The 16,966-nt window shown below is 47.3% G+C and overlaps 1 protein-coding gene across 7 annotated transcripts in view; it reads left to right on the top strand.

Moving 5' to 3' along the window:
* Dis3l2 (DIS3 like 3'-5' exoribonuclease 2) overlaps positions 1-16,966 on the top strand; it is a 335,522-nt gene that overhangs the window by 288,451 nt on the left and 30,105 nt on the right. For all 7 annotated transcript variants that reach the window (XM_046439665.2, XM_046439664.2, XM_046439663.2 and 4 more), the window contains one exon: positions 14,501-14,580. In XM_046439665.2, coding sequence (XP_046295621.1) covers positions 14,501-14,580 — 80 coding nt within the window. The remainder of the gene's footprint in view (positions 1-14,500; positions 14,581-16,966) is intronic.

Raw genomic sequence — 16,966 nt, forward strand, 5'->3', positions numbered from 1 at the left:
GGGTGAATGTGCTCAGCACAAAAAGGTTCTTGAGTAAGCTCAGTAAATCTTGACAGTAGTGTTCCCATCATCAATATTATTTTGTCTATTATCAAGTTGTACCTTACTTGTAGTCAGACCTATCTGTTACTTATTGTGGAACAGTAAGTAGTCATCCTTCCCTCTGGTTTTGGTCATTTGTTCCCTCATCTGTTGCTTATTGAGTACCAACTTTGCTGAGAACTCAGGTCGGTGCCAGGGATATATCGATGGGCATGACCTAGCTGGTCTCTGCCCTGGGCACACTAAAGGGCCCATCACCTGGAGCCTCTCCTGTCTGCATTGTTCAGATCTTTGCTGTCTTGCCTCTTCTAATCCACGCAGGCTGCTCGACCAGATCCTCCTCTGCACTCCCATAGCATGAGAGTCCGTGATTTAGTTTGTCTGCCAGCCCTTCCCCTCCACTACACAGTGTGCTGGGTGCCACAGAGATGATACTTGCAGAACTGTGGCACAGAGAGAAGCCTCAGGGAATCACCTTTTTGATGTTTTCATTTTATGGATGAAGTCATAGAAGGGGCCCGTGATGTAAGTAGTAGAAACTGGCTATCTGAGTCCCTAGCCCATTTCTTCAATAGGATAATAATAGATCCTATACTAATTTTAGTTTTTGTTGTTGTATTTCTTTCTTTTTTCCTGCCACTCAGTATTTTGACTAGCTGAGTAACATTTCCTCTTTTAGGCTTTTGCAAACCCTGAGCATGAGAAGCCTTTGGCTGGAGTTCTGGTATCACTGCTAACCAGCTGTGTGACTGAGCCAACCAGAGGGCAGGATCATTGCAGAGATGGGGCCAGCCCACCCTCTGTCTCCCTTGCTCTCACCCCAGAGGGTGTACCTAGCCCTCCATTCCCCACCCTTGACACTGCCTCTGCAGGCCTGCCTCAGAGCCCCTTCCTTCTACCCAGACTCTCCTGAATCTGGGTAGACTAACGTTCTCCCTGAGATTGCCTGTCCTAAATTCTGGTGGATGAAAGGAGGTCCCCAGTTTATTCTTCAGTGATGCCTTTGCCAGAAAGCCTCAGAAGGCTTATGTCCTAGCACCATGTCTGCCTGTCTGTTGGGACCTAGAGGAAGGAGTGCTAAGTTGCTGGAGCTCCTACCTATGGGGAAAGAGAGAGCAAGGGTGCCCAGGAGGCAATGCAAAACTGTAGAGGCTTGGGTTCTGTTTCCAAATGGGCCAAGTACTGATTTATGTCTCGCTGACCTTGGGCAGTATTTCACTTCTCTTGAGCATCCACTTCCTTTCCTTTAAAGTAGGGGCAGTAGTCTGCGTGCCCCTGCAATTCATAGAACCTGCAATTCCCACTGTTTAGTGCAGGTCCCTGCAACACCTGTATTTAAAGCCTTGTGACCAATCACCAGAGTAGTCAACTGGGATTTCCCTATCGGAGCTTAGTCTGGTTGGGCTGGTATGACAGCTGAATAGAAACACAGCTGGAGGCCTGCCCTAATGATAAGCATCAGACCTTGATAGAAGCAGTTTTGTATCCAGACTGTGGCGGTGGCCTCAGCCATATGCTAGCAGGTCGCAGTGACCTCTTCCTTCCCAAAGCAGAGATTAACACACAAGTTGTTGCTGGTGCCAAGGTATTGGGCAGCTCCATGCTAAGGCACAGCTGCCAGCCCAGCAGGACCTCTCGGAAGCTTTGCCCCAGTAGAGAGCCTCATCTGGAGGTGTACACTGCCAATCTGAAGCAGCCCTAGAGACCAGTCACTGGGAATAAAATCAGGGTTGGCTGCCCTGAAACCGAGGACCCTGTGTTGGTTGGCATGACCCGTGGTGCAACAGTGTAAGTGCTGCGGGGCCACTGAGGCCAGCAAGTGGCCTTGTCTCCTCCTGCTGCTTCTTCAGGGAGGCTTTTAGATATGCAGCAGTTTTCTGAATACTGCTCAAGAAACTGATTTTCCTGATACTTGAAATTCCTCAGGTTTTAGAGATTGCTTCTGAAGTGATCAGTCAGATGAGCCCAGTAGCTTGTTCAGTGTATCAGGTTTTCCTTTGGAGCTCAGCCCATCAGGAGGACTGTCCCCAGGCCTTGCCACCTCAGCATCATTGTGTTGGCTGTGCCAGGCCCTGCTCTGTGCTTTTTCTCATTTAATTTTCACAACAACCTGTGAAGTAGGTGCTGTCACTGTCTCCATTCTACAGAGGTGGGAAAGAAGGTACAAAGAGGTAGGTCATACCTTTTCCTTCTAGACTAGGTGCCTCCTTCTGTTGGGGTGTTTGTGGGTGGTGTTCACAAGCAGAGCAAGCTCCTTCCTCAAGGTAGTGAGGTCTAGGCCCGTGGCAGGAAGGCAGAAGCAAAAGCGTAAACCCTTTGGCAAATGCTTCTTTCTTTCTTTTCTTTTTTCTTTTTTTGGAGTACTAGGGTTTGAACCCAGAACCTTGTACATGCTATAGTGAACCCTTTGAGATACCAGAAAAAGAAACTTGTCTAGTCTTACAGCTAGAATGTTAGGCTAGAGAAGGGATCTGACTTGTCTAGAAAGTTGGGCTTGGAAAGCCTCTGTCACCTGAGTTCTATCCCCAGAGCCAGAGACTATGTGGGGTTTGAGGGAAAACAAGAGTTTGTTTAATAGGATGTTTCCCTGAAATTATTTTGAAATTTCTTTTAACATTTAATATTATGCATAGTTTCTTAAAGGATTTTGAACTGTGAGATTACCCCAGAAGTGTCTGTACCAAAGCTGGTTTTTGAATTAGCAAGGCAGGTGGAAAGGATGTTCATGTCCCTCCTATTGGGTCCTGGCCCTTCCTATAGCCTACATTTTTTTAGCCTTTGCATTTCATCTTAGCTATAAACTTCTGTCTATACTGTCTTGTTTTGTTTGTTGCAGTACTAGAGATGGGGGGATAGAGCCCAGGACCTAATACATGCTAGGTAACAGCTCTACCACTGAGCTACATCCCAGTCCATTATTATTATTATTTTAATTTTATTTCGAGACAGGGTCTCATTAAATTGCCCAGGCTGGCCTCCACCTTGTGATCTTCCTTCTTCAGAGTAGCTGACATTACAAGCATGCACCACCACCACACCCAGCCTATACAGTCTAAATGTAGCACTACCCGTGTGTTCCTTGGTTTTTACCGCAGGTAGAATAGTGTCTCTTAGATTGATATGATGTTTTGTAAAGAAACAAAAACACATGTAATTATCTTGGATGGGACTAGGAACCTCAAGTAATAGGAATATGAATAGGAAACTTCAGATATTACACGTACCCCAGTCTCCTAAGTGTCCCTTCTAGATTATTCTGAGCAGTCCATTAAGCAGTGTAAGATCTATGGGTATTTTGTGGCTGGCTGGTGGTAGAAAGTGATTCTCCTGCCAGGAGCAGCACTAAGGCCTCTGGTGCAGGTTGAAGCCAAGTTGTGGGAGCAGGCAGTTGGCGAGGGGCAGCTAATCTTTTCTGGTCCTTTCTCCAAGACCAGAAAGGACCTCAGATGGCAATGTTGTTTTGGAATATGTTGTTCAGGTACTTGGCCTTGACTGGAAGGAAGGAAGCAGAATTACCCTGGAATCTAGTCATAAACTTTGACAGCTGCTCTTCTCTGTGAAAGACAGCCTTATGCAGAAGAGCTTTCCACTGCCACTTGCTCTTGATTAAAAAAAAATATCATACTTGATTAAAATATCACATGATGCACACACTGGTTCTTCTGGAACATCGGGGCTTGTCTTCCGAGAGATATGGCAGAAATGGTTATGGGTGCTTTACTCTAGGAAACCTAGAAAGAATTCCTCCTTCCTCCAGGAAGCAAACCACAGGGACAACCACAGAGGAACTCAGCTCCATCTTCCCGGTGGAGAGCCTCAGGCCTTGGAAGCCTACCTCTACACCAGCTCAGGGAGAGGGGAGGCAGGCAGAGCTGCTGGCTCCCAGCGGGGCTTACATAACTTCTGACTCCTCAAGGCACTGGAAACTGAGGCCAATTCCCTGGAAGATCATTCTGTTCTCTCCTGTTTTTTCAAGAAGAGAGCCAGCTTGATCACTGGCTGTGAGAATTGTATGGGAATGTCCCCTTTTCTTTCAACCCTGAACTGATTGCCTACCGTAGTGGCTATTGTTTAGTGGGGTATTCAAACATGCCTGCGTCTCACAGTTTCATATGTGTCTGGCTTATATTTTGAAGAATTTTGCTTTATTTATATATTTCTAAAGAGAATGTGAGAGGACCTACAACACAGGAAATGAAAGAGTGAAATGACTATAATAGAAAGAGGGAAAGTCAGAAGCAAGGGAAGGAGCACAAGTCACAGGATGTCCCTGATTTCAATATCAGCATGGCAGAAGTAGTCCAGCATGGGGTGGGGAATTTTATAAGTTTTTTTTTTTAAGGAATTTTGTTTTATTTTTATATTTGTAGTTGTTAATGAACCTTTTTTTGTTTTGTTTTGTTTTTTACTCATATGTGGTGCTGAGAATCAAACCCAGTGCCTCACACATGCTAGGCAAGCAATCTGCCACTGAGCCACAACCCCAGCCCTATACAAGGTCGTTTTTAATAACAAACTTCACTGAAAGTTGAAGAACATATCTCCTAGCACTAAAAGCATTCCTCACATGAGGCTTGATATTGGGGACCTTGAATGTCATAGTGGGCAGCTTTTACACCATAAGCCTGTGAAGAAATAGATTTTATAAGGCTGTTTCTTAGGATGAACTTTGGTGAGAATGGAGGAATATCATTAAAATGCCCTTGAGGAAAGGAAAATCACCAGCTCATCTGGTTGACATGTGTCACTTTCCTGTGGCCTCATTGGATTCCAGGATGAGGTTAGAGCATGGCCCGGGGGTGGGGGGATGTGGGGAGTGGACACAGACTGCTGCTACCTGACTTCTTCCTCTCCTCTTCATTGAGCATGTGATGCAAGTCTCGTGGCAGCTTCTTTGACATGAGGAGGGAGAGTCTCTGACAGAGTCTAGGGCATGGGATTCTCCACTGCCTAGGGTAGGACCATTAGCTCTAGAAAGGTGATAAGTAGATGGCAAAATGGAAGCATTCTTTGCCCCAGAAAATCAGTGGTTTTCCCAGATGCATCTCCACCTCCATGCATTTGGAGAGATGTGCAGTCCCTGCAGTCAATTCTTGATGCTTTCCTGTCTTGGGCAGCAGCCAGCCTCTGAACAGTGGGTGGCCTGAGGCCCCAGAGCTCCAGCAGAAATGGTTCTGTATGGTAATTTTCCAACACCCTGGCCAGCTTTGGGTAGGATGAGTAGATTATATCCTTTCTTCATCTGGCTGCAGATGGCATAGGCAAACTTGCTCGTCATGCCTGTATTCACTGTGTTGCATTGCTCAGGAATTTCAAGGGCAAAAAAACAGGGCCTGGGTGGGGCCTGATCAGGAGGCTGCTGATCTGCTAAAAGAGACTCAGGCTAGCCCTTCTGTGCTGGTCTCACCAGTAATAAAGGCCTGATGTCACCTGGGATGGTGGCAAGCAGAGCTCTGCTGCCTGGGTCTTGCTAGTGAGCAGTGAAACAACACTTGGCAGAGGAGGCAGCTTGACAGGTGGGCAGGAGAGCTGCTGCCAGCTCTGCTCCATGGGACAGGCTCTTTGGGTCCGGGTTCCTAACTAAAGAGCAGATTCCCTGTGGACTGACGGGAGCTCTAGGATAGACATTTTTTTCTTCTGAGCAAGTAAAGCCTTAGGATTGAAGAATCCTTGTCATTTTTAGTCTTAATGAGAATAGAACAAGCCCCTGGAACAAGGTACAGTGGAGTCAGGAGAAGTGGCCTTAAGTGAAAATGCAGCTGTGGGGTTTGCAGACAGCGCTGCAGGGAGGCGTCGTCCAGTGGGAGTGGTGGCCTTGCGGTAGACTTTCCAACACTAATGAATTGGGAACTCCATGCTGAACAGGATCGAGTTTGATGGGTCCCTGTGCCAGCAGATGGATGTATTTTTCTTGAAAGACCAAAGTGCCAGAAATCTCCATGATTACGTTACTGGAGCAAGGTCCTTTTTTGTGGTTTGTAAAGTCGAGCGTCAGGACTGCAGGATTCTCTTGCTCTTTCTCGCTCTTATTTTTTCCAGGTCAGAACCAGAGCTTGGGGTGGGAGGAGAATCCTGCTGAGTGAGCAAGTTCTTTCTTAAAAAGCTCCCTCTAGGTCCAAAAAGACTTCAGTGGACTTAGGAGAAAGAAATTTAATACATTGCCGTAGAATCACTGTTAACCAAGTTAAGGCAAAGCCCACAGCATCTTTGTCTTATAAAAGAAAGCAAAGAGGAGATGGAAAAAAGAAATAATGCTTAGGAAATCCAAACCAAATAAAGAAGACTAAGGAAGGAAAACTAGAGATCATTTCGAGAATATGAAGATTTCCTCCAAATAAGATTTTTCAATTATAAAACCAAGGCTTCAGGTAGAGGTAACTTTCCTATTCCTTCGGAGTATGTCATAAATGGTGTTCTGAAATCTTGGCTCTATGTTAGGATTGGCCACTTTCAGCTAAGGAAGAATTGGACACCCTGCAAGATCCAGTGGGCTGCACAGGGAAGTGTCAGCCATGGGGAGGCTGGAGGCTTCCAGGATGGTCCTTGACCCGCGCTTGAACCTGAGTCCTAATAGCTAGCAGATTGAAGCATTGAAGCAAGCTCACAGGCCTCCTGGAGAACCCACGGTGGGTTGAACTGGAAAATTCTGGCCAAAGAAAGAATACTGAAGTTTCACAGATGACCTCTCTCATTACAACCCTGTCAGGGACTCGCTGAGCTGGGCTGCCAGGTGCCCTGTTCCATCACAGAGCAGCCTGCAGAGAAAGCCCTACCATGCTGTCCGGCTGGGACTGCAGGTACCTCTGAGAGGGCATCTTAGAGCTGTTGGGGACAAAGCAGGAAGTCCCTCAATTCATTAACTCCGTCTTTGCCCTTCCAGGAATTTTCTTTCTTCTTTTTCTTTGGTACTGAGGATTTAACCCATGAGCACTTTACCATGGAGTCACATCCCCAACCCTCTTTTTTTTTTTTTTTTATACCTTTATTTATTCATTTTCATGTGGTGTTGAGAATCAAACCCAGGCCTCACACGTGCTAGGCAAGTGCTCTACCACTAAGCTACAACTCCAGCCCCACCTCTTTTATTTTTTGTGTTGAGACGGGATATCACTGAGTTGCTGAGGGCCTTGCTAAGTTGCTGAGACTAGCTTCAAACTTTGGTCCTCTCGCCTCAGTGTTCGGAGTAGCTGGGATTATAGGTGGGCACCACTGTGCCTGGCAGGCCAGAATGTTCAAAAGCACCTAAGGTTCTGTGCTGGTGTCTTCCTTAACTGGTGGGGCTTAGGGCCCGCAGCCTGTGCAGAACATTCTCCAGGTATGTGGCTGTTTGGGCAAGCCAACTAGGCACCTAAGCAATTAAAGATTGGCTTGCTCACTGGTCCAGGGGACATCCAGTGTGCCCACTTGACCACTCCTTCCTGTCCCATTCCATATCCTTTATGGCCTTGGATAGGGCCACTAGGCTGGCCCCCAGGTGGCAGCATACAGGTGTGCCTCTGTCCTGGCTGGTCCAGCTTTGTAGGAAGTGTCCAGGAACCACTGTAGAGGGAAGGACCATGTGCCCTCTTAAGGGAGAGAGAGTACCTGTCCATGGAGTATGTGAGCTACTATTTGTCAGCCAGTGACAGTTACTGAAAAGGGGAAGATATGAGGCAGTGTTTGTCTACCCAAAGGAGGAATTTTTTTTAAAAAGCAAGGGATGAAATTGGACCCTCACTGTGGACAGCAATAAGGGCACTAGGTACCCAAGGTCCCTGATAAAGCTACCTATCAGGATCCCTAGGGAGCGGCCCAGACTCTAGCATACCAGAAGAGGGATGAATAGAAAATTAGAGTCATTTTACAGAGGGTGGACAGAAAGGCAGGTGGCAAGAGCTTCTCCAGGAGCAGGTACAGCATGAGAAAGGGCACTGGGGTAGGAGCAAGTGCCCCCACACACACTCTCGGACAGTGAGCTATCTAGGGCAGAGGAGAGTGGGACCCACTCCTTGGCCTTTAGGATTTCTGTGGTCCACTCTGAGGCCAGCCTGATTGTCACACATCCACCTCATCACCCTCTGTTAGTCTGTGTTCGTGCATGTAAGCAGCTAATCTCTAGAGAGTCTGGGCTTCCGTTCACTCATTTCCATACCTTCAACAGCCTGAAGCCAGCCAAGGCGTGGACAGAAGCATCTTAGGATTCATGTTCTAGAGAAATAACTCAGCCAAGCTGTGAAAATGGGTCAGGAAAGGAGAGCTAATGGCATGGGTTGACAGATTAGGTGTCAGTATCCTCAAAAGGAATGATGAGCAGTTGATGTCCAGAAGGTGACAGGCTGGCTCTCCTCTTCTGCAGTTCTTTTGCGCCTGCTTCTTCTGGGAGTTCTCTTTGTTCTCAGACTGGTAGCAAGTTGGTTGCTGGTCCTTAAGGCCAGAGGCACATGGCACACATCTGCCCCTAGCTAGCTGGCCTCAGCTGGGTCGTGCTGCCATTCCTGAACCCATTCTTAGGGCCAGGATGGGCCGTGCACTGATTGGCTTGGGTTTCTAATCAGTGACTGAAAGGCACATGGACTTCCCTTAGAAGTGTCAGATCCAGGCCAAGAGCTGGCAGTTGGAATTGGGGAGGAGATAGATGTGACCAGCTGAATGAACCTAGGATATCATCAGCAAGGAGGAAGTGCCTGCTCTCTCTGCATCCATGTCTGCTGCAGAGACCAGCAGATTCACTAATTAATGTTTTGAACCTTGCACATAGTAGACATCTACACACATACCTGTAGGACATGTTTTGTGGCGTGGTTTATCTGAGAAACAGCATGTCATGTCATCATCCCGGGTGAATGTCAGAGCTCTCAGGAGGTCCCCACCCCCAGCTCACCATTCCTTGACTTCTTGGATCTTGTGATTGACTATCCATCTCTGAGGTCAGGCACAGCCTGCTCCCTGACCTCCACTCCCCCACCTCCCCACCTTGAACTCACCTAACCCTAGGCTGGTACAACCCAGTGGTTCACAGTGTTACAAGGCAGAGGTCTGCTGTAAGTCTGTAGCCAGCCAGGGTCACAGAGACACCCCTCCAACCCCGCTTCAAACCCCAACTCTTATGATCAGGCCAGAAAAATTTTATATGTGTCGCCCAGAGTAACGAGTATGAGTTTATCAGAAGGGATAAGAAAAGGGAAAAGGGGACACTCTCAAAGGAGAGAGGGCTTTTTTTGGAAGAGAAGGACAGCCCACCTCTCTGCTGGCCCCAGGGAAGTTTCCAGAGAAATTCCTTGACTTTTGACTGACAGGATGATGTCATAATTTCAAGTGCCACTGCTCTTGACAACTCTAGGTTCTTTTGGCTCATGCTGACCAATTCTAGTTGGAACCTGTTCTTACATATTTTATGTAAGAAAAAAATATATTCTTATAAAAAATATTCTTATCTTCCTGAGTTCTGGGATCTGATCTATGTAAGTGTCGCAAATCCCGCCCCCACCCCCACCTTCTTCAGAGTAACTTGTGTTCTTTTTGTTGATGCTTGGGGCCTGTACTTCTGCAGATAGCAGGTAGTTTGCTGACGAATGTAACATCTCCTTTCAACTTGAGCCAGCCAGGGCTGCAGATTAATTACTTTTTGAAAGAGAGCACATGGGGGTCACCACAGTGGGCCCAGTTTGTAGAATTATTCCCTAATCTCATGTTCCTTCCCTTCCTCCCTCCTTTCTTTCTTTTTCTTTTAGGCTGCCAGGGATCAAAGCCAGGGCCACACCTGCTAGATAGGCATAGTCCTCCACACTGAGCTGCACCCCAGCCCTAGCCCTCTGTTGTTAACTTCCTTCCTGTTTCCCCTTAGATTCCCTGGTCCATTCGGGTCCCTCTGTCGCCATATCATGACACTATTCCCTTGCCTTATTATTTTTTTCCTCAAACCTTCCTGGCAAATATCAGCTTTGGACCAACCTGACTTTCTTCATGCCAAAGTCTAGAAAGTCAGCAAGCAGGCCAAGGGTTGCTACAGTAGCCTCATATCTGAGTGCCCAGGTAGACCCTCCGTGCTCCCTTGCAATCTGTGTGTTCTTCCCTGGTCATTGCCAAGCAAGTAATTTGAAACCTTTATTGCTTTCCTCAAATTTCCACTTCTTCCCCCACCAAACTCCTATGCCTTTGCAGACCATTGGCCCTCTATTTCTCAGGAGAGAACAAAAATCATACTAGAACATTTCGAATCTCCGTGCCCAATCTGCAGCTTTGTCTGCATCTCTTCCCACCTGCCTGCTCCTGCAGAGGAGAAGGGGTCCTCAGCTCTATGCCAGACTCCAGTCCCTCTTCATCTCAGAGCCTGACTCTCTGGTTACCACTGTTCTATATCTCTCACCCCTCTCCTCAGGGTGCTTCTCTCTATTTAAACAAGGTATGCTCTTCTTCAGCCCCACATCCTATCAAATTTGCCAAAAGAATTGTGTACGCTTGCAGTTCCTATTTCCTCACCCACTCATTATTCAGCCTGTCACTTCTTGATCTCTGCTCCCACTACTGCCTTGAGAGTCCTCGTTTGGGTGCTCATTCCTGCTTTACCTGACCTCTTAGAAGGGCGTGACCTCTGATGACTGCCTCCTGCAGATGACGTCTTCTCCTGGTTCCTGTACCATCATCACTCAAAACTCCTTGGCCGCTCCTCAGTCTCTGCTCCCCACCTCTTACATACAGATGATTCTCTGGACTCTACCTACAGTGCTCTCTCTACTCCACACACTGTCTTGGAACAATTTCATCCTGCAAATAAGTTGCCATCTTACTACCAACTGAGGACTCTCATATTTTTACCTCCAGATTACAGTCTTGCTTCTGAACCTCAGGACTATCTTTCCAGCACCCGTCATTGCCACTAGCTTCCTCACAGACACCTTAAAATCAACAATCCCAAATGAACCCAGACTCTCCTCCCAAGCCTGCCATTCTTCCTCATTAGGGCGAGAAGCAGGGCCATCTACTCTGCTGCTCGGGCCAGAGCATCTTAAACGTTATCTGTGACTCTCTCTCCCTGTCTTCCTATCAAGACCATCATCACATCCTGTAATTCTGGTAGTGGTCAGAGAGCGTGGGTGGGTTGAATTCTAAGTCCAGTTGTGGTGTGGACAGATTAACTAGTCTTTCTCAGCCCCAAGTTGTTCTTCTGTATGAACAGCAGGCATACCTAGTGCAGACTCTCATCAGGATGAAGGAGAGCCTCCCCTGGGCAGGCAGGCAGCAAAGCTAAACTCTCCAATCAGCACCTGGCCTGCCCTTCTGCTGTTGTGTATGCAGCTTCCTGACCTTGAGACTTTCCCTGAAATTACCTCCCTCCGCTTCGGGACCAAGGACCAGAGCTTCTATCTCATCCCTCCTTTTTCACCTGGTCATAGGAGCTGGGGGTGCAGTGGGGCTGGATGGCAGATCCTGGCTCTCGGTGTCACATGGTTCAGTGTGTGTATGTCCTGTCAGGCTTCTATCTTACCTGTCTCCCAGAACCTCCATCCCCTAGCCCTGCCTGAGATGGAGCCTCTTATCAGCCAGCCTTGCCAGCTCATCCAGATCCCCGTGTCTCTGAACTAACTCTGTGGCTCAGCCCTCTCCAACCAGTGCCCTCATTCATGATAAGGGAGCAGGAAGTAGGGGCTGGTTGAGGACCTGAAGGCAACATTTCTTGGTGTTAAAAAGACAGGCAGAGACCCTCAACAATGATAGCTGAAGCACAGCCAGGAAGCAGAAGACCCAGGAAAGCCACAACAACTTAGAATTCCTTAAGAGAATTAAGAGTCACCATGGGCTAGGGTTGTTGCTCAGTGATAGCGTGCTTGCCCACCACATGGGAGGCACTGTGTTTAATTCCCAGCACCATAAATGAATGAATGAATGAATAAATGCATTGTGTCCATCTACAACTTAAAAAAATAACGAATAAAAGAGTTACCAGTCATAAAATAAGGGGGAAATGTATTAGTCTCTACTCAGAATCTTAGTAACATGCTTATCCTGAAGAATCTAGAAAATGCCAAGAAATTAAAGCAGTCACCTAGAACCTCCCATCCAGGGACCACTGCTGGGCCATTATGATCTCTCGCCTCCCAGCCTTCCTTCTATGCAGTCTTTATTCTTTTCACACAGTTTTAACCGTATATAGTCAAATATGCATTCTGCTTTATCCAAATATTCCAAATATTTTCCCACGTTAATAAGAAGTTCTGCATAAGCAGGTTATTAGCTGTACGCTATTCCAAGTGTGACTGTCTGTAGTGTGGGTTTTTAACCTTCTGCCATTTCAGAGCCTTTCCAGCAAGTAACATGGAGGCAGTTTTGCGGTTAAAACTTTTCTTTCTGCATTTTTTTTTCTGCAGTCATGGGGATTAAACCCAAGGCCTCATATATGCTAGGCAGGTGCTCAAACATTGAGCTACATCCCAGTCCTTTATTCTTTATTTTGAGACAGAGTCTTGCTGAGTTACCCAGACTGACCTCAAACTTGCCATCCTCCTGCCTCAGCCTCCTAAGTAGCTGGGATTACAGGCAAGCACCACCATACATGGCCTCTTCTTACATTTCTGATCATTTTTCTGAGCCAAAAATCCATTACTTAAACATTGAGCCAAAGGATGTCAGAATTTCTAAGCAATGTAGACTTTTGAAATGGACAAAACTAATATGGGCCTGAGCTCAGCTGCAAAGAGAGAAATGAGGAGAAAAGGGTTATAATTGTTAATTAATAAATTTTTTAAAATAGCTATGCTAGAGAGAACCAAGCAGGGCTCTAGAGAAAGCACGCCATTGACTCCAAGTTCCAGTTTTATGATGGTAAAAAAGGGCTTATTTCTGTTTTTTTAATTTTCATCTGGGTCAATAATAGGACAAACTATTCCTGAGAGCTTGTTTCCCTCTGAGGAAGAGAGAATTTGTCCAGCATCTAATGATGCAGATCATTAGCTGTGTTAACAGCCCTACAGTTAAAAAAGATCATAATAATGTGTCCTCCTAATGTGCAGTTAATTTTAGTTAAAATTTCCCTAGTGATTTAAAAGCCCAGTAAATTGTAAGTATGATAATTGGCTTTGCATTTGGAAATGTTAGGCTGCGGTGACCCCTTGGCTCTAATAGGACCCTGAGCCTTCCCCACCAGAGTCAAGAAAGAAACCAAAACTTTGCCAGCATTCCTACTCCTGATCTTCCCTAACAAAAGGAAGCTAATGGGTGTCTCCAAGATAGCATGTCAAAAATCAAACTTTTGACTCCCCATCCATCCCCAAAGTTAACAATGGAACAACCATCTGCCTGCTAGTTCAGATCAAAAACTTAAACTATCCCTAACCACACTCAGTGGCATATGCTAGTAATCCTAGCTACATGGGAGGCTGAGGGAGGAGGATCGCAAGTTCAGGGCCAGCCTGGGCAACTGAGTGAGACCCTGTCTCAAAATAAACAGAGCTGGGGGTGTAGCTCAGGAGCAGAGTGGTTGCCTAGGATGTGTGAAGCCCTGGATTCAGTTCCCAGTACCACGTATTCGTACGCACACACAGGCGTGCACACACATGCTTTGAACCATTCTTAACTTGGTTCTTTCTGTCTTCACCACTTTCAACATCAAATCCGTCAGCATATCCTGCTGATTCTACTTCTAAAAATGCACTTCTACTATGAATCTCCAATTGTCCCCTTCTCTCCATCTCCTCGAGCCCCGCCCCTCGCCACTCTCTGCCTCTGCTTCCCGCAGGCTCTTGCTCCTCCCGCTCTTTCACCGCAAGTTGCTATGTCTACACAGCTGCCAGGCCAGCCTTCCCAAACAGCTCTGATCACACTATCCAGCTCTTCCCTAAACCAGAAGCTTCCCTTTGCTATTAAGATAAAGGCCCAAAATTCCAGTGTGGCCGAGAAAATCCGTCTTCTTCCTGGCCTTCCTCCCCATTGTCACCAGCCACTGTGTCCCTCTATCTGTCAGGATTCAGCTTCACCAGCCATGCTTCAGGTGATCCCCAGGACCTATGCACATGCCACGCTCTCTGCTAGGCACCCCCCCAAGGTTCCAGGTGACCCCCTCCTTTCCGCATCCCATTCTATCTGCTTTCACAGAAACGTGGGGTGGTTTTCTTGCTTCAGAAAAGACTCTTTAATTCCAAGTTCTGCATAGATGTGCCTGGTCCTCAGTTTGGTGGTTTGGTTGCTGCCAGGCTCCTCTGTTAGGCCCAGACTCTATGAAGGTGGCCCCAGCAGTGTACTGTTACTTCTTCTCAGCCAGCTCAGTGTCTGGCATGAAGGGGACACTTCCCAAATACTGGCTGTGTGCTGAATGAAAAAGCACGGACGTAGACAACAGGGTTCCTGTGAGGTGTGGGTTCTTCCCAGAGCGGGAGGGCCAGGTTCTCCATAGCCATGGGAGCCAATGTTGCTTGATCATTTTTACCCCTCCTGCTGCTGGAGCGCTGCCTGAAGCTCACCTGCTTTCTCCTTTCTCTTTGTGCAGCTCAAGCTTGCTTTTACCCTGGACTCTGAGACTGGATTGCCTCAAGGATGTCACATCTACGAGTACCGGGACAGCAACAAGTAAGCCACCCACTCAGAAGTGCCACCTGGCCCTGCCACGTACACAGGCTTTCTGGCCATGGCTTCCCTTATGGGTGTGCTTGGGAAGGGACTCTCACTTTTCACTTCCGGAAAATGACTGGGACAAAAATATTTCTCCTGTAAAATCTCTTTTGCTCCTAAACACAGGATTTGAATGCACATAGAAGTTGTGCTGTGTTAGAAGCACATTTGACAACAAACCTTGCCCTCCAGGCTCAGCTGTCCTCCAGAGCCTGCCTCCTGCCGGGTCCCTGATCATGTGCTTGCTCATCCACTGTGATTCTGACCTTGGCTGTGGTTCTGGGCCCCTGTGAATGTACCTAACGGGTTCTGTTGTGGTTGTCTCTGTTGTGGGTTTTGTAGTGTGGAGATTGATTTCTGGGTGCTTACAGAGATTGGAAGTTAGAATAGTGGCACTGGCATGATTTTAGAGCGTCTTCTCTCTTTGTCACGGACTATCTGCCTCCCTGTGTGTTGTTTATGAGACAGTGACATTGATGGTGAGTGAAGCACGAGGAATGTGCCCTGGTGGTGAGGTGGCAGGTACTGCTCAGCACCTACTGTGTTGGGTACAGTCCTGGGGAGTCTACATCTATAATCCCATTTAATCCCTGTGACACCCTGTGGAGCATTCTTGATTTACTGTTGTATCCTCAGAAGCTGAGGCCTAGGGGCCCCAAGTTACCTGCTGCAGGCAACTGGAACAGCTCTGAGAGGCAAAGTCAACATTAGCACATTCACACGGGGAAGAGAACAGAAGGAAGATCATTGTCCCAAGTTACCACTCTCAGAAATCCCAGGTCAGGAACAAGAGCAGTCCCAGCCTGGACCTGAGGACAGTATGTTCCAGTCTCATTATTTAAAAATCCAAACTGTTTGATTTTCCCAGTGGAAGGAAGCAGGGGGCACCTGCCAGCAGAGCTGTACAGTACTTCCCGGAAGAGAAGTCCAGTCTTCCTCAAGAACTCTCGTTCTGTTATGGCTATAAGATAGCTTACTGGCTATCCTCATGGGCATATCTCCATTCACATTTCCTTCGAGGCATTAAGACGCTTTGCAGTTTATTTTTGGGTAGATGCTGTGGTCAGCTGTTCCCACCACATGAGTCATAGGAAAGGCTGATTGGGCATCCTTTAACACCACACTCCTCCTCTGGGGTGGCACAGCTTTTGGAAGAAAGTTTTTAGACCTGTGTTAGAGCCTCCATCACAACTTCTCATAAAGCTTAATGCAGCAGAGAAGCGGGGCAGGATTTCTCTGCGGTCCAGAGGCTGAATGGGACAATTGGGTGAGACCCCAGGTAGCCAGGCAAACTCACTGGGTAGCAAGAGACACATGCCACTCTGCCACCCTCCTGTCCCCCACCATGCTGTTCTCCCTGCATAGCTGCTTGCTGGTTGTCAGTGAGTGGCAGCCTCAGGCATGCAGATTGTGGTGGCAGATAGAGCTTTTGATACATGGGTGTTATGGACCCTGATTCTGGCCTGACTCTGCTCTTTGGAGAAAGATTGCAGAATTTTTGTCCAGAGAGAGAAGGGTGCTGGCCCTCCTTACCTTCAGGGTCATGTCTTAGCAGAAGTCCGGTGTCGGCAGTTTAGATCATCTTTGAATATGAGAGAAGATAATCTAGCTCTTTTGGACTATCCTAAGTTCCCAGCATACTATCATAGCAAGAAGAGAACCCAGGGGTTGTAAATATAGATGAGCCTTGGCCACCAAAGACCTATAAAAGAAAGTATTCGTGCAGGAAATTGCATAGGAGCCATGATCTAGAAAAGTGGCAATCAAATGCCTCTTTTGCACTCTCGTTTGTCTTTAAGTCTGTCTTGAGGTTCATTCTCATTCCTTAGACAACTTTCCTAATCTCCCTGAGCCTCAACTTCTTCATCTGTTCAAACTAATGAGATTCCCTGTGGCAGGAATGTCAGCTCAAGCACATCATCACCAGCCTTGCATATAGGATGCACGCAGTAGTGCTGGTTACCCTCCTTCCCAACAGAACACTCGGCTCTCCTATGCTCATCTGCCTTCTGTTTTTTTGTGGTGCCACCAACGCTGCATCCACAAATCACTGCTGCAGCTAACTGTGCTGCTTGGGGAAGAGGCGGTTCACATGCCTCTGACAGCCCCCGTTGCATGCCATGCTCTCTGTTCAAAGCAGACTCCTCTCCTACATGTACGTTGTGGCGTGAAGCCCAGGAGAGCCCATGAGCTCCATCCTGTCTCTGCTCTGTTCACTTTTAGGTAGAAAACCCTCAGGCCAAGTAATGTGAAGGAATAACGCCAGGGTCAGGATAGTCTACAAATGAAAAAAACTAGCTTGGATGTTAGTTTGGTTTGACTCCTTATTGAAACTACTACTTTC

The sequence above is a fragment of the Marmota monax genome, unplaced genomic scaffold (assembly GCF_021218885.2).
Source record: "Marmota monax isolate L192 unplaced genomic scaffold, Marmota_monax_Labrador192_F-V1.1 WCK01_AAM20220418_F8-fsc00041, whole genome shotgun sequence".
Lineage (NCBI taxonomy): Eukaryota > Metazoa > Chordata > Mammalia > Rodentia > Sciuridae > Marmota > Marmota monax.